This window comes from Anguilla rostrata, chromosome 2 (genome assembly GCF_018555375.3).
Source record: "Anguilla rostrata isolate EN2019 chromosome 2, ASM1855537v3, whole genome shotgun sequence".
In the NCBI taxonomy this organism is placed as follows: Eukaryota; Metazoa; Chordata; class Actinopteri; order Anguilliformes; family Anguillidae; genus Anguilla; species Anguilla rostrata.
Genome location: NC_057934.1, coordinates 58,701,753 through 58,728,130, shown reverse-complemented (window position 1 = coordinate 58,728,130; position 26,378 = coordinate 58,701,753). Strand labels below are relative to the sequence as shown.

General features: G+C 45.3%; 1 protein-coding gene across 2 annotated transcripts in view; it reads right to left on the bottom strand.

Moving 5' to 3' along the window:
• Window positions 1-26,378, bottom strand: part of LOC135248650 (glucagon receptor-like) — a 72,953-nt gene that overhangs the window by 11,834 nt on the left and 34,741 nt on the right. The window contains exons 2-9 of one of the 2 annotated variants that reach the window (XM_064323471.1): window positions 13,595-13,746; window positions 10,974-11,070; window positions 10,302-10,409; window positions 8,614-8,705; window positions 7,326-7,429; window positions 5,947-6,112; window positions 4,376-4,535; window positions 3,391-3,451 (exon numbers count right to left, since the gene is read on the bottom strand). In XM_064323471.1, coding sequence (XP_064179541.1) covers window positions 3,391-3,451; window positions 4,376-4,535; window positions 5,947-6,112; window positions 7,326-7,429; window positions 8,614-8,705; window positions 10,302-10,409; window positions 10,974-11,070; window positions 13,595-13,648 — 842 coding nt within the window. In that variant the 5' untranslated portion in view covers window positions 13,649-13,746. Of the gene's footprint in view, window positions 1-3,390; window positions 3,452-4,375; window positions 4,536-5,946; window positions 6,113-7,325; window positions 7,433-8,613; window positions 8,706-10,301; window positions 10,410-10,973; window positions 11,071-13,594; window positions 13,747-26,378 lie in introns of both variants that reach the window. The other variant, XM_064323470.1, reaches the window with a different exon arrangement.

Genomic DNA, 26,378 nt, shown 5'->3' with positions numbered 1-26,378 from the left:
TCCTTTGACTGACGTTATAGCTATAGCGGTATAAATACAGGTTACCTGTCTAACAGAACTTTCTTTAGGTACGAAACAAATAAGTTGTTTGTCAGGCTAACATTTCACTTATTTATTATTGATAGGCCTCTGTGCCTTGGTCTCATTTTTATTCCGGAGAGTTCTGCATAAGAGTGTCTGCTAAGTAATTGTAATGTAATGCTGTGGGGGTGGGCGGGCACAGGGTCTGCTAGGCCACCAGGAAACCTGGCATTCGAAACCTTTAATCATTTTGTTTATCTCGTAGTGAAGGCCCTTTCTGTTCAAACCCTGCATGACTGAGCATAAATATTATATGAGACACAGTCCCCCGTACCTGTCAATTATGAGACAAGGCTGCACGGGCTAGGCTGCTGTGAAATGTTTTAGCGGGTTTCAATTTTTCATTCCTTTGCCTGTCCTGTTAGTGAGTCTAACTATGGAGAAGTGATAGAGATGCATCTGTCATTCTTCTCCAGAGAGAAATCCCTAAGAGACACAGCACCTGCCATCACAAGGAATGGCCATCACAAGAACTGCACTTTCGGAGAAACCACATAGGAGAATATTTGGTGCGCTCCAGCCCACTCAAGGTGATTTTTTTTTTAAAAAGAAGAAGAACAGTTTGGTTTTGAAAGAAGAGAACCCAGTTCTCCAGAGGCACACGCTAAGGTTGGCATTCAGCAGGAGCACGCTTGTCCACTTGGAAGAGCTCTGACCTTTCAGAGAAAATAATTCACAAAGAGTGACATTCACATCTCAATGAGCGCTGCCATCTCTTTATTTTATACATTTGGAGATTATTAGAGAGGTTTTTTTATTTTTTCATTTTTTATTTTTTTCATGCCTGAGAGCCTCATTGCATTTGTTTGTGTAACTTTGTCTCCACTTTGCTGTCTCTCTATAAGAACTATTCTCTCCCCCTCTGAGGGAATTACTGCTCTTCCATCCCTGGTCTTTGCACTGGTGTTTGCATCGTATTAGAGTGTCCGCTAAAAGGCAGAAAAGTAAATCACACCGTACTCCGGCAGAGTCCATTTCATCCTCATTGGGCATATATGAACTGATAAGAGTTAAAATACCACCAGGTGTGAATTTGACTGTGTGCTTGTGAGGTGGCAATGTAAGCGTGGTGTAGTGGTTAAGGAACTAAGGGCCAAATTTATGTACATAAAAACCTGTAGTGAAAATTGCGTGCTGATGAGGGTGTGTTTGTGGTTCACCTGAAATTGCTGTCTTATTTGGTAAGGCTACCGCTAATTGCACAATCAGCAAATGGTACTGTCTACTATTTTAATTTTGCATATGAAATATGCATATGAGCTTAACAGGCACAGCTCAAAAAAAAAAAAAAAAAACTCCCGTTTTTTGTGCATTGTATACAGAGTAAAATGTCCAGTGTTAATTCAACTCTCACAGAGTTTATATGAGTCCATTCTGGCCAATTTTTTGAGTACGGTAATGCTGTCAGTGACAAAAGGTGCACAAACCTCAAACCTTGCAACATGTGCCAAAATCAACTATTAAGATATAAAAACAAACACACAGTAGCCCTGTGTTTTAGTAATGCAATTTGAGCATGCTCTGTATGCTCTGTTTCTAACAATCTTTGGTTAAAAGGCATGCTCTCTCCATGATGGACAAATGCGATTTAGTGCACCAGCTTATCAATGCATTTATTCGTATTATTTAGCCTACTAAAACATCTGATGTTTTTTAAACTTCAAGCACTTACTACTGTTGCTACAGCTCGGCATGTTATTTCAATCATTTCCCACTGCTGCGCATTACATCTATTGATTAATTTAATAAATTAATGTTTTTAAACACTATGATTTCCACCCCTTGTTCAGGTTTCTGTTATTTTTAACAACTTTACTTGGACTCCTCTGTGACTTCAGCCAATATTCCAGCCCTGTGCACCATATGATGCATGTCTCTGGGGAAGAATGTGTCATACTGTATCTGCAACTGAAATATTCCCAAAAGGCTCAGTAAATCTGGTCCTACAAGCTGTAAGCCAAATATTATTGGTTTAATAATCTCAGATGAGATCCTGCCAATGTACTCTCTGAAAAAGCTCATAACATTAATTACTTCTATAACTACCCAGCTAAAGAACTGGATAAGCAACTCATAGTATAGAAATATAGCGCCTAACCACTAACATATACCAAGGAATACTAAATACTAAAATATCCTGCAATGTCATGATATCCTTTACTACAGGAAAGGTTATTCTGTGAGGAGTTTACTTTTTATGCAAACCATTATTGACTCATGAAATCTGTGGAAATATTGGCTTTGATGATGCCACTAGCTCACACACATGCGCTAAAAGACCTTCGACAGCGGCTTACAGCAGCTCGGCACAAATGCAGCCTTGTCTTTTAGCACTTCTGGAACATCAAAGCCCAGTTCGACATGAAAGGTTTGCCGGAGCAAGCGAGGCGTTTGTTTTTGGTTTTTTTTCTCTCTCTCTCTCTGGTGGGACCGTGACAGTTAAAGCGCTTTAATCCCACACAAGGCAGGACACGCACGCGGCATCCCGCGGCATCGTTTGTAACGCGGTGCTCGGCGGATGTCCGAACAGAAGGGCCGCGAGCCAGGCGATGGTGCTCTGTCAGTGATCTCTAACTGCCTATGTGCTGGCAGCAGTGGGGGGCCGAGGAATGGTGGGGGGGGGGGGGGGGGGGTGGTTTGAAAGGCCATGAAAAGACAGGGCTGTGTGACTCCTTCAACCCCTTTGTCTGCTCCTCACAAGAGCAGACAATGCAGCCTGTGTCCCTTGTGTGTGTGTGTGTGTAAGAGAGACAAGCATAGAATGACTGGACATCACACTTTTTCACCCTTGGTCCTACCATTGAAAGAGCATGTGTCACATATTATACAGGATCATAACATTCCATATATTTGACTTATCACTTTTTCTTTAGCATGTGCACTCTCAGTGTACAGGTACATTTTTCCCGAATGTACCCTGAAGATACAATAATGTTCAATAATTTGGGTACTAATAAGAACCTTTTAAAGCAAAAAAGGTACAAATTAATTATGTTTTGTTGGCCAGGGGTACACATTTATGTACCTATAGGGCATCACCCCAGTGATGAATGTATGTACCTATTTAGCGACTTTTTCATGCCTTTTTAATTGGCAACATATACCCCCTTGGAGTGTATAAGAATGTGAGAGGCAGTGTAGTATAATGATAGATAAAATGGCTTGTGCAGGTTTGATTCCCAGAAAGGATACCACTGTTGTAACCTTGAGCAACATACTTAACCTTCTTCAATATATATCCAGCTGCCCATAAAAAAAGATAAGAGCATCTGCTGAAATGGCCTTAATGTAATGAGAGCCAGTACTTACTCCTCGTTCTCATACAGGTACTTGGCAGTGATCCAGGGTAACACGAACATCAGAGGGGCTCCTGAGTGATAAAGGAGAGGGTCAGACACAGCCCAGCCCAGCCTGGGTGATTAACCCAACCCTGTCTCCTGATTAACCAAACCCTGTCCTGTGAATAACCCAACCCTATCCCCTGATTAACCCAACCCTGTCCCCTGATTAACCCAATCCTGTCTCCTGATTAACCCAACCCTGTCCCCTGATTAACCCAATCCTGTCCCGTGAATAACCCAACCCTGTCCCCTGATTAACCCAACCCTGTCCCCTGATTAACCCAATCCTGTCCCCTGATTAACCCAATCCTGTCTCCTGATTAACCCAACCCTGTCCCCTGATTAACCCAAACCTGTCCCGTGATTAACCCAAACCTGTCTCCTGATTAACCCAACCCTGTCCCATGATTAACCCAACCCTGTCTCCTGATTAACCCAACCCTGTCCCGTGATTAACCCAACCCTGTCTCCTGATTAACCCAACCCTGTCCCCGGATTAACCCAAACCTGTCCCCTGATTAACCCAACCATGTCCCGTGATTAACCCAACCCTGTCCCCTGATTAACACAACCCTGTCTCCTGATAAACCCAGCCCTGTTCCCTGATTACCCCAACCCTGTCCTTTGATTAACACAACCCTGTCCCCTGATTAACCCAACCCTGTCTCCTGATTAACCCGACCTGTCCCCTGATTAACCCAAACCTATCCCCTGATTAACACAACCCTGTCTCCTGATTAACCCAACCCTGTCACCTGATTAACCCAATCCTCTCCCCTGATTAACCCAACCCTGTCTCCTGATTAACCCAACCCTGTCCCCTGATTAACCCAACCTTGTCTCTCAATTAACCCCTAGACCATCACCAGATTAGCCCATACACACATGCACATACATATACAGAGAGACAGGCAGGTGTGCACACACACTCTTACACAAATACACACACTGACCCCAGCCGATGCACAGGTAGATGTTGAAATAGTTTCTCTCAGTGAAGACGGTGACGACCAGCAGGTTGTGCAGGTAGATCCCCTCCACTAACAGCCAGTAGTTATTGGCCATAACACTGTACTGCATCATCACCATGGCAATACGACATCCAGCAGCCGTCTGCAACACAGACAAACACACACACACATACACAGACAGTCAGACACAAACAGACATCACACACAGACACATACACAGACAGTCAGACACAGACAGACACACACACACATACACAGACAGTCAGGCGCAGACAGACATCACAGACACACATTTATTTGGGAACAGAGTTAAGGGTAAGTCACAGAAAAGAACCCAAATTTGTTATATTAGTGATGTTATATTAGCCACACACATACCACAGACACACACCTACACACACACAAATCGCAGACACACACACACACACCGCAGACACACACCCACACACACACGCACGCCATAATTTTTCCGAACCTAACCATATCCAGGCCCAGAGGCTGCGATTAAAACACACTCTCGCCACAGAGACTCTTCGCTCTCAATATCCCTCACGCACAGCGTCATCTGTGTGAGCAGGCCACGTGAAACACACACTCTAAAAAAAAAAACCTCCCCTGGGGCAAGAGGAAATGCAATTTCCGTATTAAAATTGCCTTAATGCGATAGCACACTTAATGTGTTGTTTATGTGGCAGGGGTCCTCTTTTATAGCAAGCTGGCCTGTGCAACAGCAAATTGACCTCTGCTACTGCAAGATGGTGCGCCCTGTTGCTATTGCTTTTTTTAGCCTTTCCTACTGTATTACGCAATGTACTGACACTGTCCATGGTCTCTCCCATTGTACGATAGTCTCCGGTTGTTATTGCTTAGCCTCTCCTATAGTTTAATAGTCTCCCATTGACACTGTCCATAGTCTCTCCCATTGTACGATAGTCTCTTGTTGTTAATGTTTAGCCTTTCCTATAACACAATAGTTTCCTGTTGATACTGTTCACAGTCTCTCATGTAGCATGTCTGTCTTCAGTTGATGCTGTCCGTAGTCTCTCCTACAGTATGAAAGCCTCTTGTTGATACTGTTCAATCTCTCCTATGGCACGACAGTCCGTGCAGTTGCTACTGCAGTTAGCTCCTCCGATAGCAAGACAGTCTATACTGTAGTTACCATAGTTAGCCTCTCCTATAGCTTGGCAGCACGTCCGGTATGAAACCAGTGCAAATATCTGATATATTAGCTAATTACCCAAATCTGTTCACAATGCATTTAAATTACCTTAATGTGCAATTTCATTTGACTTATTTTTGCACATTTTCACCAGTTATTTAGTGCTGTCCTGAATTGCCGAGATCTAGCATCTCTGTTTTTTACACGGCTCATTTCAATTTGACACATGAACCAAAACTGTCACTTACAAAATGAAAGCCACAAACATTTTTATGTTGATAGAAGCGTAGCGTGCGCTCAGACTGTGCATCGTTTACGCATGGGCGCTTTGCAGATGCCCCTGCCCCTCCCCCGCCCTCTCCGATCACCATGGGGTGATCACATGACGCACCTCCAGGTTGGCCCAGCGCTCCACCTGGTAGTCGGGGGCGACGTCGCTCCTGATGTTGAGGGTGGGCGTGTCCAGCAGGGCGTCCTTGATCAGGATGGAGAGGGCCCGCAGGATGAACGAGGCGAACAGGTTCATGTGGATGTTGTTCCGCATGCAGTGGAGTTTCCTGGGGGGGCGGAGGTTATGACATGAGGAGACCTTGTGATCTCTCTCCCGGGTATCTGTCTCTTTTTTTGTTGGGGGGGCAATTGAATGCTTTGCCCCAAGGTTTAACTTCTGTCAGTGCCCTCTAATCAAATGACCAACTACACAACTCTGTACCCTGTCCACATCAAGCAATACTCTGTGACCCCCCCCCCCTTCCCCCATTATAAGGCCAGAGGGTGCATTTAATGCAGAGGCTGTGACAGGACAGAGGTCACTGGGGAGACTGGAGAAGAAATTTGATTTGAAAAGAAAAATGCAGGTGTGAACAGAACTGTTGTACGTGGCACATCGATTTCTGAGAGAGAGGGAAGCATGCGCTTGAATACCCCCCCCCCCCCCCCCCCCCACACACACACACACACACACTTGTCTGCCTCCCCCTTCCCACCACCCCCTTGCCATGGTCGACACAGAGTGGCCATTCTCCTGGTCAGCTGGGCAAGCGATCGCTTACTTCACATTCAGGTCAGATCTGGGACATATAACTGTTTGAAGTACTATAGACACCCCCTGACATTCATGGAGATTGCAACCCATTTTTAAAGAATGATCTATTGTCACTAAGGTTCTGAAAAAGGTATTCTTCACTTCGCGTTTTTGGTTCGTGACATATTTCACTGAAAATTCTCAGGGATCTAAAAGAGAAATATCTCTAGCAGAATAAATGTACTAAAATGATTTATCACAGAACAGTGTACTTTACCCCGGGCTCAATGCCCCACCCCTACCCCACCTCTCTCTCTCTCTCTCTCTCTCTCTGTTTCTCTCTCTCTCTCTCTGTATGTCTCTGATCAGAGCTCCCATCTTTTTTCAAATTCAGTTCAAAGTTATAAGCTGCATTTCCAAAGAATGGACAATTGGCAAAACATAATTACGAGACACCTTCTTAATCCTTTGAAGAGTAGAGTGTTTGAAATTAAAAAAAAAAAATTCTAAATCAGTGTTCTAGAACTGTTGCTTTCTAGTGGCAATTGCTAGAATCAGCACGGGAATGTTCATTTAAGAACACTCTAATCACAAATTTTGTGACCGTATTCCTTAAAGGGTTAATACAAATACTACTGTCCCTTGCTTGGACCTTCCCAGGCTAATGCAGAAGCGTGTACGTATAGACCAACGTCTAAAGGTGTGGTCGGGGCCGTTGCCGATACAGGTGAAGGCATGTCTCTTACCTGAAGGCCACCAGGATGCCAAGAGCCAGCACCAGAGCTCCCAGGGACAGGGAGTAGCCCACTGTGTACATAGCCCTGAACTTACTGAGAATCCTCCCATACCGCTGCTGAGAGACAGGGATGGAGAGCCAGTGAGAGACATGGGAGGGGTGGGTGGGAAGATGTGGAGAGAGTAGGGGAAAAAAGGAGGGAGGAAGGGGGAACAGGGAGAGAGGAAGATAAATAGAGTGGGAGAGAGGGAGAAAAACAAAAGAGATTGGAGAGGCAGAAGAGAGAAAAGGGGGGGAAAATGTAAAGGGAAACGGGAGAGAAACTCAATTTGCAGTAGGTCATATGTTCATGGCACACCAGCAGTAATCAGCACACAGCTTGGTGGTCACATCACCATGGCAACCGCCATACAGCCCCAACTCCTGTACCCAGTGTAGGGCCTTACAAAGCCTTGAAAAGGGACATTACTCCCCCTATACGCCCCCTGGCCCTTTGACATACCACTGGATTAAGCCTGTGAGCCGAGACCTCCCATATGGAAAAAAGTAATATGTTGCTATACAATGTGCAACAAAAATGTGAAGAATTTCTTAATAAGGAAAATATATCAGTAATTGCACTTTCAGCACATACCTGATTTAATGGAAAATCATAATTACAGCATGTTACAGAATGAAAATACTGTACACTTATTATACTGTAGCTATTATTTTCAGCTGTAAAGTAAGATTTTACTTTTTTCCATTTTTAAATTCCATATTTTAGCACAGCTTTTACTTGTTCTATGAAAGATCAATGTTTTTGTGAGCATGTCAGGGAGCCATGTTCCTTGTAATAGTTACTGTGGTACAATTTCAAGCTGAACGTTCTATACTGTTCGCTGATGACATTTATTTAATTTAGATAAAAAAGGCACAGAGGAGAGAGGCCTTATCACGGTCCAATTTGCAGATGTTTTGAAAAGATAGAAACTGATATTATGGCCCATGAATGCTGACAACTTCTCCCCCCATCTTCCCCTGCTATCTGTGTCTTTTCCTTTGTAAGGCATTTTTCATTCACGGTGGACGACCTATTCAGACTGTTAGCTAACAAAAGCGATAATTTGTGGTGAAAAGAAAATAGTACGAATATGTCTAAATGTTAGCAATTTTTTTTTTGAATGCATATGAGGTCTGCATATTGCATAGTATGAGCTGAAATATGAATTTGTGTCAGTCCTTGAATGAAGATGCGACATCGGTACAGAGCACAGAACACGTGACGTGCAGAACGTGTACAGGTGCAGTGTTCTCACCTGTTCCCGGTCATCCTGTTCACAGTCACTGGTGTTCTTAAGAAACCACTGTCCATCTGCACCACAGAACCGGTGCACACGACCATGATGGACTGAAACACACACATGAACCCATGCACACACACATACACACACCCACAGACACACATTACAAAAAGAGGACTATCACTCTATGCCTGCCAGGCAGTAAAAATGTTTAGTAAATATTTTCACTAAATAAAACAGAAAGAAGATTATGTTTTAAGCTCACTGTCACTGTTCTGAATGAGCACTGAAACAAATGTTTTTGTTTATTTTTGTTGAAAAGTGAGGACCTGAAACACATCTAACTGACAAAGTGGGGACCTCCACAGCCTGCTGTACTCCCTCACACACACACACAATCCCCAGAATGTGAAGCACAGTTCACATTCTATATCAGACACCCACTCCTATCATCTCTCTCCATTATCCACACCCCTCTTTTGAACCTATTCACCCCTTCCAGGCCTCTCATCAATCACTGCCCCCCCCCCCTCCCCCCGACCCAACTGCAGCAGTGAAAGATTCATGCCACACAGTTAAACGGTCTTCTCCCAACCACAAATCAAACTTTATGGGACCTTTTTATGCGCCCTGGTTAAAGGATGACCTGATTAAAGAAATAAAGCAGAAATACCAGACCTCTACCTCTTTGTGTGTATGTGTGTGCATGTCTGTGTGCATGTCTGTGTGTGCGTGTATGTGTCTGTGTGCGTGCGTGTGCATGTGTGTGCGCGTGTGTGTGGAGTCTGTGTGCATGTGTGTGTGCATGTGTGTGTGTGTCTGTGTGTGCATGTCTGTGTGCATGTGTGTGTGTGCATCTGTGTGTGCATGTCTGTGTACATGTGTGTGTGTGCGTATGCGCGTGTTTGTGTGTGTGTGTGTGTGTGTGCGTATCTGTGTGTTTGTGTGTGTGTGTGTCTGTCTGTCTATGTGTGTGTGTGTGTGCGTGTGTATGTCTGTCTATGTGTGTGTGTGTGTGCGTGTGCGTGTGTATGTCTGTCTATGTCTGTCTATGTGTGTCTATGTGTGTGTTTGTGAACAACCCTGCTCAAAAAGATGTGCAGCTGCCTGCGACTTCTTTTCTGCGGTCGCTGAACCATTGAGTGTAACTTACACCTCCGGTGCAGGCAGACCAGAGGCGTTTGATAGACTGGGGGAGGGGGGCGGTCCACACTGCACCCTTAAGCATGGAAAAAATGCCACTCAAACTTCCTTCCTGGGTGAAATATGCCTAATTGTGCATCCACACAATTTCCAGTCACTGTTGGCACAGTGGATTAGATCCACACCTTGGATTCCTCATCTTTTCATGGCTGTTTTTTCTGCCCCGAAAAAAGAGCCTGGATCATTTCAATTACAAATCCCCACAGTACCGACACAGCACTCAAACCATTCAGCTACAGCCACCGGAGCACTGCAACAATGCAACCGGCTCACCACCAAACCAAATGAAGGACAGGGAGAAACTCAAACCGCCCCACCCCTTCCCCACTGATTGGTCAATTGACTTTTTGTGACAGTTTAAGAAAATACACCCATCGGTGTAGGAAAGTACTGGTGTATCAAGCACATACATGTTAGAGCTATGGAAGGCAACAATATCGACATCTCATGTCCATAGTGGTCCTTCAGCACCCCCCCACCCCCACCCCCAGGTTGCTCACCTGTGCGATGCCATGGCAGGTACCAGGGGCAGGGCACGTTGACTGTGGTGCCAGGCGGACCGTCAGGCCAACAGGCGTAATTGTCGAAAGTTCGGTTGCACACCACACCTGGAGGGGAGACAGTTCCCACAGAACATCAGGACCCAAAGACACAGAGAGGGTTCAGCCTTCAGGCTTAAAGCCACAGACAGTTTATCCAGAACCACAACCAAACAGCCTGAAGAAATTAAGAAATCCATACCCTCATAAACCATGACTTTTCCTACCCTAACCCAAGCTATCAATTACAGTAAATCTCTAAAGTTCAATGACAAGTTTCAACCATATCTTTGCATTATGGGGCGACATAGCTCAGGAGGTAAGACCGATTGTCGGGCAGTCGGAGGGTTGCCGGTTCAAACCCCGCCCTGGGCGTGTCGAAGTGTCCTTGAGCAAGACACCTAACCCCTAACTGCTCTGGCGAATGAGAGGCATCAATTGTAAAGCGCTTTGGATAAAAGCGCTATATAAATGCAGTTCATTTACCATTAAAAAATTATAGTTGAATATTAGTCATCTGTTGATGACTTCATTAGGCAAATCCTACCCCATTCAAAGGCCATTTCATTTCCTACAATCTTTTCATTATAACATTGCGGCTGAATCGCAGTCACAATATCAGACAAGCCTTACTTGTGGCAGGTGGTTCAGTGGTGATGTTGTGGATACACTCATTCTTGTAGCTCATCCATTGTTCCATCAATTCCTTTAGGATTTTATTTGAAGACACCTGTTAAAAACGAAATTACAAATCCCTCAAAAATACTGGTCTTGACCAAACATAAATCCTGTGACACAACGAGCTTGCAATGCCAACTGAAAGTCCTGATCAACTTCAGGCCATCATCTTCACTCGACTGAAGTTTCAACCAATGTGCGACCAATATCAAAACAGAACTGGTTTTTGAAACAGATGTATGAGCGTATGCCAAATCAAAGCCTGAATTACAGATTTCACTCAACAACTACACAAAACAAAAAACAAACCCCCCCATAATAAACAAAAATGATGCCTTCACATTTCTTATTTCTAGTTCTGAAATGTAGGTATGCCCTGCAATAGATAGGCGACCTGTCCAGGGTATATTCCTGCCTCTGGGCTCCAGCACCCTCCACGACCCTGACCAGGAATAAGCCGGTATAGATAATGGATGGATGGATGAAATGTTGGTAGGTGGTAGGGAATTCCAATCAGCAAGCTGTCTGGGCTTTTCACTTAAGTCTGAAAAAAGCAGCAAATTCTTTTTTGAAAACCAGCGTTCTCAGGTCTCTGTCATCAGCCTTAGGACTCTAGGTCCTCAAATTCCCTCCCCACCCCCCTGAGGGGCCTTCCCGCATTGGCACCTCACAGTTTACGGTACTGTCCCGACAACATGCTGCTTTGGCAATGGCTGGACCAGCTGTTTATTTTTTTAAAAGCCATGCAGGGTGGACAAAGCATACACACGTCCCCGGGTTTTAAACACAGATGATTCACGATCCGCCGTGAGCCCAGCTCGAAAAACGCGCAGCAGCGAAAACACTTCATTAAAACCGTCATCCACAACGTCTAAATCAGGCCTGGGCAACTCAGGTCCAGCAGGGTCTGCAGTTTTTCACTGTTTCCTTTCCACCTGCAGCCAGTTTAGGCCTTTGTAAAGGAGGAGCGTGCAGCCTTTTTAGACAATCAATGAATGAAATGGTGCTGCGATGTACCAAAAAAAAAAAACCCCAGCCCTGCAGTACTGGAACTGTGCAAACACTGTACTTTATACAGGCAGGCTCAGGGGTAGAATCGCTAAGGTGTGCCTGCTTATTAATGATGTATGTACAAAATCAAGGTGATTAATGGAATGTGGACTCTTGCACACATGCATCTTATCGCCTGAATGTTCTGGGGGTTTTCCACGTAGGCGTCGTGTGTGAACGATTTTCCATGGAAGACTTTCCCCCCAATTAGCCGGGTCAGGACTGAGTTAAGATTTACAAAAAAAAACCACCACGGCTCATTGCCCTCGGAGTCTGGGGAATCTGTTGTTAAAGGACTGTGGCAGGGCTCGGTTTGTGGGAGAGGTTCAGGACAATCAGAGGACGTCTACTGGTTAAGTTGGCACACGCACCTGGAGTGCATCAGTAATTAGTCCAGGCATTTAAAGTGTGCTTTCTAACCCAGTAGTTGGCTGTGACCGGGGAACTCCCAAATCGAGAGAGAGAGCTGCACCGACTGTTAGGAGCTGGGAAGCTGCTGTTTGGCTGTTCTGTTTATTTTGTCTTCGTTATTTTAGTTTGTTGTGTTTATTTATTTTTATTTTTACCTGGATCCCATGAGGGCGAAAGGCGAAGACATTTTGTTTAATTCCTGTAGAATTCCGCTCTATCTCTACCCATTTACAATAAAGACTGGTAAAATCCGGAATTCCTCCCTGCGTCAAACCTTTCTGTCCACAAAAGGGGTGTGTGGCGGCGCGAGACAGACCCTTCCCACCCACTCCTTCTCCCAGCGAACGGGGAGCTGCGCTGGTCAGCCGCTCTTTCCGCCTCCCCCTCTCCGCACAGGTTCGGGGGGCTACTCTAGAAACCCTGCCTCATGGGGCTAGGGCACGGGGATGTTTCACGTGGGCGTTGACGGAAAAAGAGGAAGCTCTCGTCCAGACATAGGCGGCTGCACAATGCGCACGGGACACTGCACCAGGAGAAGCAGAAACTGCAGGCCAGCTCAACTCTGATTAGGAGTCACTGGGAGTGTGTGTGTGTGTGTGTGCAAGTGAGCATGTTTGTGTTTTAATACAAAATGAAATAAATAAATGGCATGTTTGTTCCATTTCTAAAGTTCACCGTAGTTTATTCAGATTTCAAGCCATAATTCATGTTTTACGTGTTCATTTTGCATACGTTTTGTATGTATGCATGAAAAAATAATCATGCAAAAATGAAAAACTCAGGCTTTGAAGGGTGAAATGCGTTTTTATCTGACCAGCAAGTACTAATCAGCGCAATGCGTAATGGGCTACTTCGTGATTTGTGGAAAAACATTATTTCCAAAAATATGACTTCAGTTTGTGAGCAAACTAGCAACTTTGTGACTGTGTGTTTGTTTTTCGTTTTTGGAATGAAACAGAACGTAAATCAAATTATCCTGTACATGCGTGTCTGTGCATGTGCGTGTGTGTGTGCGTGTGTGCGAGTGTATGTGTGTGTTTGTGTGTGTGCATGTGCGCGAATATATGTGTGTGTGCGTGCGTGTGAATTTGTAGGTGTGGGTGCGTGGTACTTACCTGGGTGATGATGGAGAGCGTGAGCAGGGTCAGAAGAAGGAACAGCTGTGACATCCCTCAGTTCTGCGGCTGGGGTGGGGTGGGGGGGGGGGTGGGAGATGAGCTCACCTCATAGGAGGGCTTCACCTGTGCTCAGCATACAACCTGTACCACTGAGGCGTGGGGAGCAGAGGAAGAGAGGAATTAGACTGACAGACAGAGGAGAGAGAGGAGAGAAACAGAGAGGGAGAGGAGAGGGGGCGGGAAGGAACAATATAAAAGAGACACTGATATTGCAGGTGTCCTCGCAAGTATAAATGCCTTATTTGATGAATATCTGTTTAAAACAGATTGGCGATACCGCGTGCTTGCATTCCTGAGAGTAACGCTGGAACCCCCACTGGAAGTCACTTGTCACTCAGGATGAGAGTGTCTGCTAAGTTACTGCAAGGTAATGTTCAGTAATGCAATATCAGGCGCATCTAAAGCAAACAGAGATGAACTCAAACATTTACACACTCCACACTGTGCGTATGAATTAGCAAAAAATAAATAAGATAAAACCAACACGCTGCTCTGTATGACGTATACACACACACACACGCGCGCGCGCGCGCGCACACACACACACACACGCACGCATACACACACACGCCCGCACCTCCTATAATCTCATATCATTAAATGTATAATGTTGTTTCCAGACAAGCCTTCTGTGTAGGGAATATCTCACAGACTGGACATGGAGGAGAGAGCTCTGTTGCAGATATAAGCCCAGAGGAGGAAGCATGTTCTCCAACACACAACAATCTTGCCTTTTATATCCAATTAGACTCAAATTGTACTCTTAAATAAGTGATCAGCCCACTGTAAATGAATCGTGTGCTATTATTCTTGGCTGACAGCCAAGGGAAAGGGGCATGAATACTTTATGTTCCTCTGTCAGGCATACCTTCTGCCCCTTACATAACTGTTTCTTCTCATTTCAGTTACCACTGCCAGTCATCCCCATTGCTGCCATTTATCTTCAGTCATTATCCACCTCACCACCATCGCTTTCATCATAATCTGCATCATCAACATCTTCATAATTATCATCATCTTTATTGCCCTCATCATCATCATTATCATCATCATCATCATCCACATCCTCATCATTATCATCATCACCACCATCACCTGATCATCAACAGTAGTATCACCATCATTGTCCTCATCGTCAACACCTTTGTCGTTATCAAGTTATTCATCAAACGCATCATCGTCATCATCATCATCATCATCATTGCTATTTTTTATTTTTGTTAGGACCGTCAGCACTTTAATTCCACAGAGCATCTGACAATACATCTGTAGAGACCCTGGGCACTAAGGGGCTTGGGGATCAGGGGGTAACATAGGGAAAAATAATGACACGGCGAAGTGAAGAAAAAGAATGAAATCCCACTCGTGTCTTCTGAAGGGGGGTGGGGGGGGGGTCACTGCTTTGATTTGATTTCCCACAGTAACACTCTCCTCAGGGCATTGACCAAACACTATGATTTACTGACCACTGATGGAGGGAGAGGAGCGTTCTTCCTGAGAGGGCCCAGTAGGACTACCCAGTTCCACTGTGTGTGTGCATGTGTGTGCATGTGCGTGTGTATGTGTGTGTGTGCGTGTGTGTGTGTGAGTGTGTGTGTGTTTATGGGTGTGTGTGTGTGTGTGTGAGTGTGTGTACGGGTGTGTGTGTGTGTGTGTGTGTGTGTGTTTATGGGTGTGTGAGCATGTGTGTGTGCATGTGTGTGTTTATGGGTGTGTATGTGTATGGGTGTGTGTTAATGGGTGTGCGTGTGTGTGTGTATGGGTGTGTGTGTGTGTGTGTGTGTGTGTATGGGTGTGTGTGAGTATGAGTGTGTATATATTTATGAGTGTGTGTATGAGTGTGTGTGCTAATGGGTGTGTGTGAGTATGAGTGTGTGTATGGGTGTGTGTGAGTATGAGTGTGTATATATGTATGAGTGTGTGTATATGTGTGTGTGTGTGTATGGGTGTGTGTGAGTATGAGTGTGTGTATATGTGTGTGTGTGTGTATGGGTGTGTGTGAGTATGAGTGTGTGTATGTGTGTGTGTGTGTGCTAATGGGTGTGTGTGAGAGAGGTCTTCCAGCTGGGTACCTTTCCCACGCTGGTTACTCACCTGAGCCTGAGTCCGCGTTTGACTTCTTCGGCTGAAGTCGGAGAACGGAACGAAATCTGAAACGTTTCTGCAAAAAACACCGTTACCATGGAAACATTTTTGGCTAAAACGTTTCAAATTCCATTCTATTCCAGTCTTTCTGCAGGCGACGATCAGGGAGGTTTTCCGGTGTTCCCGAGAGTGTGTTTGTCTGTATTTGCGTACTTATGTGGATATGTGTGTGTGTGCGTGCGTTTGTGTGCGTGTTTGTTTGCATGTTTGAAAAATAATGTAATATATCTGCAGATTAAATTTAGATTAAAAATCAACAAGAAAAAAAATTGAAGGTCGGGGTACAGAGCCCTGTTCTGGCTAGTTTCCATTCCAGTAGGCTAATCTGGCTTCCCAAAGAGCTGGTACACTGGTGTTGGTATACTGCAATATTGGGTCACAGTGCAACCTTTTCACCCAGGGTGCATGTGCAGTCTACAGCTTGATGCTCAATACTGTTTTAAAAATGTTGATTCAACTTGTGCTAAGAAAAAAAGAAACCTGAAACAGATCGGGCCTTGATGTGCACTGCTGGTCCAAGGGGACTATTCTGTAACATCAGATGGGATCAGATACGAATGCTCCAAGCTATCGAAAAGACTTGCTCAATCAGGGTCCCAGGACCTGGCAGTGTTTTCTTTGCAATCCTTCAGATACCCATCAGACCGCTCAAACCACAGGACCTGGCGATGGCATTGTGTTTACAGGGTGTGTTTGCATAGCAAAAAACAAAAGGACATTCAATAGCATCATATCCACAGGATGTGTTTGCATAGCAAACACCACGCTCCAAAACGAAACAAAAAAAGGCTATCTGCAAACTCGTGGTCAGACTATCTGTGAGCCAGTGCTGTGTTTCATACAGGGAGGGGGAACAGCTGTGCAGAGAACCTGCACCCTGCACGCCCCCCCCCCCCCCCCCCCCCCAGGGCCCAGTGACTCTAATGAACAGAGAGTGCATACATCGTATCAGGGGGAATTTAAAATAGATACATCAAATTGGGGGTAGTTTATGGTATATGCATCAAGTTTATGAAGTTCAGAGGTAGTCTGAGGTAGGTCATGTTTGGGTATGGGCTCAGTGATTCCGTTTGGGGTCAATGAATCATGTTGGGGTAATTTAGACTGTATTACATATGTGTACGCATACAGACACACACACACACACACACACAGCCACACACACAGACACACATTGACACACACACACATGTGCACACACACACACATACACAGGCCCACACATACACAGGTCCAGGGTCAAAGATTTGATTTCCTACATTCCGAGCACTTTGGGGTGGCCTCCTGGAGATCTAACAGGCATGTGGGGACAGTACTGCCTGTCAGCAGGTTATAATGGAGGTGACCTTTGATGGGCACTGCAAACACATAGGTGATCTCAAGAGCACACACACACGCATACACACACACACACACACACACGTGCACACACACCCACATATACACGCACACCCACACACACACACATGCACACACACACACACACACATCGACATATACACGCACACCCACACATGCACACACACACGCACAGTGAACACATAAGCACAACACACACAGCACACATCAACACACATGCAGCAACGCACACACCACACACAATCATGCACGAAGCACCACACACAAGCACACACACAGCAGGCGGATCAGATAACAGCAGTTAGCAATTAGGAACAGAGGTGAGGCCATACCGGCTGTTGAGAGCAGCAGTGCTGCGCTTCGCATGAAGGGGTCGTGATCCACACCGTTGACAGTAACAGCGACGATTTTGCACCATCGGTGCGAATCACGACTCCTTCCTGTTGCAATGTGGGAACAGTGCGGGTCGCTCGGGAAACCGTTTGAAAGTCCAAGGGATTTATACAAATGCACAGCCAACAGTTTATTTATATCAGGGACCGTGCATGGGCAGTGTCTCAAACTGTGTACCCGCACCTGAGTATTTCACATATAACAGACTTGCTTCTTTGTTTGCATGGTTTATGCTTCTGTCATTTGATTGCAGTTTACAGATCCACATCTTTTCTGGGGCGTTCTGTATTCGGTACTAAAATACATTTCAGTATATGCCATGTGTTTCTTCCACCCATACACTCTGCTAATTTCACTTACTAGTTCTACATCCTGGTGGATGAAATGTGCTAATTAGAAAGTCCAGGTATTTGAAACAAAATACTTGGGAGGATTTTTACCTTCTGAGCCTGGATTTTCCACCTCTGGTATTTTTACCTTATGTATTTTGTCTTTTCAGTAGATCATATACTTTCACAGGGGTCTATAAACGTACACAATTCATATAAACGTACATGAATTAGCATTAAATACACATTTGTCTGTATAAAGTATAATGAGATTGGATAGACAGATTGGATAGATGAAACATTAAATTAAATTACAGGCATTTAGCAGATGCTCTCATCTAGAGTGACTTACACAACTTTTGGTAACACTTTACTTGAAGTGGGTCTTATGTAGTACTCATAACACCTTTATAAGCACTGTGTCATAAGTATTGGCATAGGCATTCATAAAGATTAGGACCACTTTATAACAGTTGCCATAAGGTGTCATGATGCACTGAACAGTGTTATAAAGTGGTTATAATTCTTATGTAGGCCTATGACAACAATTATGACACATTATGTAGTGCTTATAAAGGTATTATGAGTGCTACATAAGACCCAATTCAAGTAAAGTGTTACCCAACTTTTACATTGCAATTATATTGCATCCATTTACATGGCTGGATATACACTGAAGCACTGCTTGCTCAAGGGTACAACGCAGTGTGCTACCCCGGAATCGAACCCGTGACCTTTAGGTTACAAGGCCAGTTCCTTACCCATTATACTACACTGCCACCCGATACATAAAAGCACACAAAAGCTCACTGACATCCGTGAGAATTTACTGGTTGTTCCACGAACAGAATGGCTGAGGAATCTAAAGGCACTGGAGTCAATGTACTTGGACTGGAGTTTGTATAAAGTATCAGGGATAGACCTGGACACACAGAGACATGTGTTCAGCTTAGAGGCTCCCGGGCCCCGGCTCAGTCAGCTACTGTTCAGTAGGTGTCATAAAGCAGATCTGTTTTTCCACTCACTAACCTTGCCCAGATGGAGACTCTGGACAGGCTGTTTGTTAATGACTGCTTTGCACCACACACATACACTTGTACACACTCACAGCTACATACACACAGACCTGTGCACACCCATACAAACACACACACAGACCTGCACACACACATACACACAAAGACACACACAGACCTGCACACACACACACACACACACACAGCTACACACACACATACACACAAAGACACACACACGCACACACACACACATACACATACACTCTGCAGGAAACACAATCAATTAACAAGCATTGGCTCTCACAGTAATTACCTCTCACTCCAAAAGACCCTAAAACGGAAAACCATAGGACACAACTCAACAGATTACAGTGCACCCTTCATAAAGCTTTAGAGCTCGGACGTTAGTTTTCTGATATCTTCAAACGTGAGCCAAGAAATGTCCCCTCAGTACAATACCGCATAAAATTTAGACTCGTGAAATTACTCGCGCGATGATCAAACTAGATTGCACGTGACGGCTTCGAAATGACATTTTCAACCAAACGCCCCCGGCGCAGTAAACGAAAAATACGATCATTCGTCAAAATGCCATTCCTACTTGAAACAGCAATAAATAGAGGAAATGAAATAAAATAATTTTCTTTTTAAATAGCACTGATTCACGAAAGGTCCAAATGCGTTTTTCGCATTATTTATTTGTTTGGTAGCCATGTCTGTTGACTTATGGATTTAACATTTTTTTTTTTACCTGTTCCCCACTAATACAGCAGAATTTACTGAATTGAGTGGGTTTAAGAACCAGGCCCAAGAGAACAGTGCATCGCAGCCCTGAAACTGTGCCCACGCTGTCCGCGTTCCAGATTAAATTCACGTTCAATTGCAAAAGATACTAAACTAACTGGAGCCCCCATGAGTCCTCCGCTCTTTCGCAACACCGAGGCACCGAGGACTGAAATGTGATAAACAGATAATGGAATTTCCCCCCCACATTAAGCTTCGTAAGTAATGACATCATCAAAGCGGGCCGCACGTCCATGTCTACTTCTATTGTCTGTGCTGACACCTTATATTCGCTCAGCCGACACTCTTATCCAGAGTGAGTCACAAAGTCAGAGCACTCAAGTACATTCACCAGATGGATATGATCAATAGGGCCAGGCCTGCCTAACAACATTCCCTGTCCAGGCAGCGCGTACGCAGCATCACTAACGCAGAAGGCCAAGCGGTGCATTAGGAGCACAGAGTGTGAGCTGTAGGGTACAGGGCCTGAGCTGCATTAGAGTACATCACAGAAGTGATACATCCACTGACCTGGTCTGAACAGACACACACACACACACACACACACACACAGACAGGTGGACTGCTTGTTAAGGCAGGTCAATATAAGGCTGGACAGTACACGGGCCATTAAGACAGAGTGTCGTTCAAACCGTGTCGTGTCAAGGGTACCAGCCAAAGTGGTGGTCGCACAGTCTGACAGCCCGCCACAGCGACACAACAGCCCTGGCACTGTTCCGGAATGTTCCCTTATGGAAGGCTGAACCGTAGGATGGATGCGCAAACACAAGAACCCAGATCCACCCATCTGCATCAGCCTTCGCCGTCTGGTACCTTGACGGAGGTTGCTTAGGCACCCATACGGAGGTGAAGAGCACTTGTCTTTTTCTTTTTGTATACCCAGATGAATCAGTTTTCTTTTTTCTTTTTTTTTACGTACCCAGATGTATTAAAGTTATATAAGGTTGGAAAAAATCACAAAGGAAATCTTTAATCTTAATATAAATGCATTAATGCATTGAGTAAAAGCACAAAGGGTACTGTTGAATCTGGCCTGCTTCTTGCTCTGAAGCAGAAAAGAGACATTATGGATCTATTCAGTTACGCAGACAATATGGCTCTGTGGGGGCTCCTTCGGGAAGGGCACATTCAGTTTGAACAGAAAACTTTAATCTCTACACCGTAATCCTGGATTTGAAATGAAAGAGCTGGTTATGCATGAGAACATGAACACTTCACATGTATTATTCGAGCCACTGGCTGGTGTGGCCACCCTGTGGAGAGTGTTACAGAAGGGCTGTCCTGCCCTGTTCCAGGAGATCTTCCATCCTGTAGGTTTTCAGTCCAACCCTAACAACGCACACCTCGTTCAACAGCTGGAGATCCACACTGAGCTGCTAATTAGTAGAATCAGGTGTGACAAATTAGGGTTGAAATGAAAACCTACAGGACGGTGAGACCTCCAGGAACAGGGTTGGGCAGCGCTGGTTCACATTGTCTCCTGTGTCTCCTCAATTAGGGTGAGTTATAACAAGCCAACTATACTCCATTAATGAGACATGCGGAATATCGAGGCACGCAGGATATAGCCTGTTCCAGATGAGTGTCAGTGAGAATGAGAATGTTCCCAAAATACTCTGCACAGCTGCTTTTGAGAACTGGAGGCAGGCTAGGACACGCAAGCAGTAACAGTGCGGGAATTCTGAGGCACCCATCGCCTGTCCAGTAGGACCCTTCGCGAGATGTCCCACCTGTCTCAGGTGACCATCCCGCTCTCCATCCCTTTCCCTTGGAACATCCGTCTTGCCCGATCGAGGAGGCGGCAGAAACCTTGACATGAAGAGTCTTTTTTAGGATCTGAAAAGTCGGCCGGCAAGGCATTTTCCCAGACATGGAATGTTGGCCCTATTCAACTTCTGGTAAAGGATCTAATTAGAATCTCTTAATCTACTCCAGTAGGTGGTTGTTATATTGTTTTAGGGGAGCGTGTGATGGTCGTTGTACCCCCCCACCCCCCCACCCCCTTTCTGCCCAAGAATGTCGGTCAGCAATTGTGTTTCATAAGGAAGTTATTTCAGCATTCACAATCTGAAACAGCTCACTGAATCTAAATGAGCCTAAAAGCCAGTTTAAGGAGGTCAGCCCACCTTGGCTATCTCACCAACGATTGATGCCTCTTAGCTCGACCAGTCATGCCTGTCTGATCTCAGCAGACAGTATCTTAACTCTATCCTGGCCCTGAAGGCTAATATGGGGCTCTAGCTTATATCCTCTAGCTTTCAGCTGATAGCACATGAGGACGGAACAACAGCAAAGTCTTGTTTCTTAAAACCCAATTATTCCATGACCTTTAAATGAGAAATTGAAACGGCAGAACAACTTCGGTCCGAGGACACAGCAGTTGACATTACTACAATTATTTTGCATAAGACATGTTTTATTTGCCCAGTTCCTTCACAGGAAACAAAATGCCTGACAATGTAATTTAAGAAACTGAAAACAACAGACATTATTCACGAAAGGAAACTATCAGAAATAAGCGTTTGCCTTCAGAATCAAACCGCACCGCTGCATTTCTGCTCAGTATTATTTTCCACACACTCTTCAAATAATATAATTTCACCACAGCAACGTTAAATTACGCAGAACCCCCGCATCATTGTCGGGTGGAGAAAGCACAGGGCCAAATGACGCAGGTGACCTGGTCAGTCATTCATACAATTTCAATGTTCCAATCTATCTTTGGAACTCTGGGCTTCGGGGGGGGGGGGGGGGGGGGGGGTCTTCAAAGCTGGAAAGGGAAGGGGAGAGGAACACATCGCCAGAGGTGGAAAATACAGGTGCAGGAAGTTAAAAGCCCTACCCAGTTTTTATTCCAATCAGCTGGACATGGTAATTAGCACAATTCTTCAGCGAGGAGGTAGAGCTAATCAGTTAAATCAGCTGGCTGAGGGTGGAGGAAACACACGGCAGAGCTTTTACTTTCTGACAACCTGGCTCTCCGTATTCACTAATAGGAAGATGGTCATTGATGGGCTATTAAGTCAAACTGCATTCATTTAGCAGATGCTCTTGTCCTGAGTGCCCTACAGAGCAATGGAAATAGAGTGACCATATATGGGGTTTTTTAAAAAAGAGGACAGGACCAGGCAGGCATTATGAACATAATATTAGGCTATTTGTTTATACAGAGTCTGTGGAACGCGAAGTCTGGTCGCACCCCGGTCTGAGCCGATGGCATTGTTCTCTCCCACTGGGGGCTTGGGGAATTGTGGAGCACACGGAGGGGCGCAGGGGGAGGGAGAGGCTGTGTTGGGTGGCGTTGAAAACGGAGGATATAAAGGGATGAACTCCTACTCTCGCTCATCAACAATCCAAAGTTTATCAGCCTCAACAAACCCTCATGGCCTGCTAAAAGGTTAAAGGTTATAGTGCAGTACATTTTTTACGGTAGGGGAATGGCATAATTTTCAAGACCATGACATCAGACAGTCATTGCAAAGTTCAGGAAAATGTTGCAGATGAATTGCATTTATGAGTGCGTGCTCATAATGCCCTCACCATGGCAACAGTCCCAGCCACACACTGCCCTCACAGCTTCACAACTTGGGTAGAGGAATGCCAGGGACAGTTTTGCCTTGCGTGCCCACAGGGGGTTAAGGCCTTTGTTTAGCATCTTGCCATTTTGTTGTGTCTGGTTCATCTGAGGCCAGACGATGAGTCACCCCAAACAGCGAAGCGCTGTTTGCTTGGTCCCGCTCATACATTTGCATATGAATGCAAAATTTAATTGTGTGTCTGTTCAGACCATGAAATTACGCAGCTCTCTGTACCCACAGCTGACCTCACCACCCACCTCATGTACTGTGTGGTTTATGGGAAATTATGTATGAGGCAGTAGCCCCTGGTGGCAACGCTGGGGCAACAAAGAAAAAAAAAAAAAAAGGAATTTTTACCTTAAAAAAATTAACCAAATTCCCAGGTCTCAATATAAATAGCAAAGGAGAAAAAAACCTTATTTTGAAGTGCCTCGCTGTAGGTATGAGTATGACCCAAAATCCAAAATAAAAACAGATGAACACGTGCTCAGTGCTTCAGGAGACTCAGGAAGTTGATGGTTCTCAACGGTTATTTGCCACTTAATTGACCAATTAATGGAGCTGATTGCTCAGTTAACTCACCTCAAACTGGTCCGCTGGGCCTGGCGTTATTGGATAAGCACTTCTTCTGCCAAATCGCTGAACGTAAAATGTAAATGCATTGCAAAACATCGCTAAGTGCATCTACTCGGCTGTGTGATCAGAACACTCAAGCCAACTCTTGCCCGCAAGGTTACATTTTAAACGTCTGTTGTCTCCTTTAAAAAGTATAAAAAGTTAAAACATTGATCAGCCTAGTTTTTCACAGGAAGATTCTCACTGCAAAATATTTATTTTTTTATAGCTGAACTGATCGCATTGTGGATAGAGACCATGTTTTAAAAAAAATCTAGAACAGGGCTGCCCAACTCTGTTCCCCTGGGTTATATGCCATCCTGTAGGTTTTCATTTCAACCCTAATATGGCACACCCGATTCTACTGATTAGCAGCTCAGTGAGATCTCCAGCTGCTGAATGAGGTGTGCTTTGCTAGGGGTGCAGTAAAAAGCTACAGGACGGTAGATCTCTAGCTGCTGAATGAGGTGTGCTTCCTGGGGGTGCAGTAAAAAGCTACAGGATGGTAGATCTCTAGCTGCTGAATGAGGTGTGCTTTGCTGGGGGTGGAGTGATAACCTACAGGACGGCAGATCTCCAGCTGCTGAATGAGGTGTGCTTTGCTGGGGGTGGAGTGATAACCTACAGGACGGTAGATCTCCAGGAATCCGGTTGGGCAGCCCTGTTGTGGAAGGACCAGATGTGACTCGACACAGGCCGGTCAGATGAGACCGACACCAGGGAAGGTGATCATCAGGACGTCGTCAGCTCCGGGGCGAAAGGACAACGCCACAGCCTCCGGGATTCGCCCCGGCGGCCTTCATCAAATTATGACAAAGCAGGTCGTCAGGAGTGCAGTTAGCCGGCGGTATCCTCTAATCACCCCCCCCCCCCCCGCGCGCTCGTGGTTTCCACTCCCCGTCAGTTTCAGAGCCGTAAAGATGTGCGGCCTCTCGTCCGTGCGGCGTCCAGGCTCCGGTAAGGGACCCTACCGGCGGTAAATCAGGACGGGGTGCGCGCTGTCGCCACCTCCGACGAGGAATCGGGAGGCCCCCGTTTCACCGCCCACGTCCAGCGCTGCACTCCGGTGAATTTTTTTTTTTTTAATTAGGCCATCGGCAACCTTGCACCGCCCCCTGGCTAATTCTGTTTCCCCTTTTCAGATTTCATTCTGTTCCATTGATGATGGTGGATGAGTTTAATGTGAAACCTGCAGATAGGCACGTGTACACCAGTGGGGCAGTAATGCTCCAGATTAAACAGCTTCTCAGGCTCTAAAGATTATGATGATTAAAAACTAGGTGACACAGGCAGAACAGTTTCAATTCCCCCCTCTCTCTCTCTATCTCTCTATTTCTCTGTCTCCCTCTATCTATCTCTCCCTCTCTCTTTTTCTCTCTCCCCTCTCTCTGTCTATCTCTCCCTCTCTCACTCTCTTTCCCACGATCTCACTAATTTTTAGAACGTTTGGGTGTGCCCTGGCCATGACATTTCGACTTGTCATTTTTACTCCCAAATGTAATTATGAGTTAGTGCCGTTGAGGAAAACATGGCTGGATAAATCAGTGTGATAAACAAATGTAATTTAGGAAAATTGGTGTTTGGTATTATGAATGTAAGGGAATTAGACTGACATGCTGTGATGTATCCCTCCCTGGAGACTCTCTCTCCCTCTCTCTCTCCCCCCTCTGTCTCTTTCTCTTTCTTGCTCTATCTCCCTCTCTCCCCCTCTATCTCTCTCTCTCTCTCCCCTCTCTGTCTCTTCCTCTTTCTTGCTCTATCTCCCTCTCTCCCTCTCTCTCTCTCAGATGTCCTTGCCCAAGGTGATTGACTCATGTTTTTATACACCACACGTTTACAACAGCAGGAAAAAAAATTACCAAACCATTTCAGGCTAAAACACCTCACACAGACCTCACGCAGCAAAATCACTGGGGAGTTTAAAACGTTTTTTGGTTCTAATCAGTGTCTAATTAATAAAAGTCACACTCTCTGCACATACCCATCAGCCACTGTGTGTGTGCATGTGTGGCTGTGAGTGTACGCGAGCATATGTGTGTGTGTGTGTGTGTGTGTGTGTGTGTGCCTATGTGCACGTATGCATGTGTACACGCATGTGTGTGTGTTTCCGCACCACTGGTGCTGCCATTCTCCCAAGTCGCAGCACGTCACACAGGCATGCTGATGAACATTAAAAATGAGCAGCTAATACATTATGTTCCAGGGGACTCTGGATCGCTCCTGTTCAACTGCACTCCTTTTGTTTGGTCATTTTAATTTGCTGCCTGCTCATCCAGCCAAACATGAAACCCTTTGTGATACAATGCCCCTGTGAAAAGCAGCATAGTGTGAGAGACAAAAGATACTTTAGCTTCGGATGTTTTCCAACTCCACCGAGTCTCATTTTTCATTCTCTGAGAGATTACACACATTTCAGAGTGGAAAGGCCTCGGCGGCAGGCTGTATCATCCAGTTTCCGCAGTCAAGCTTGTAATTTCAG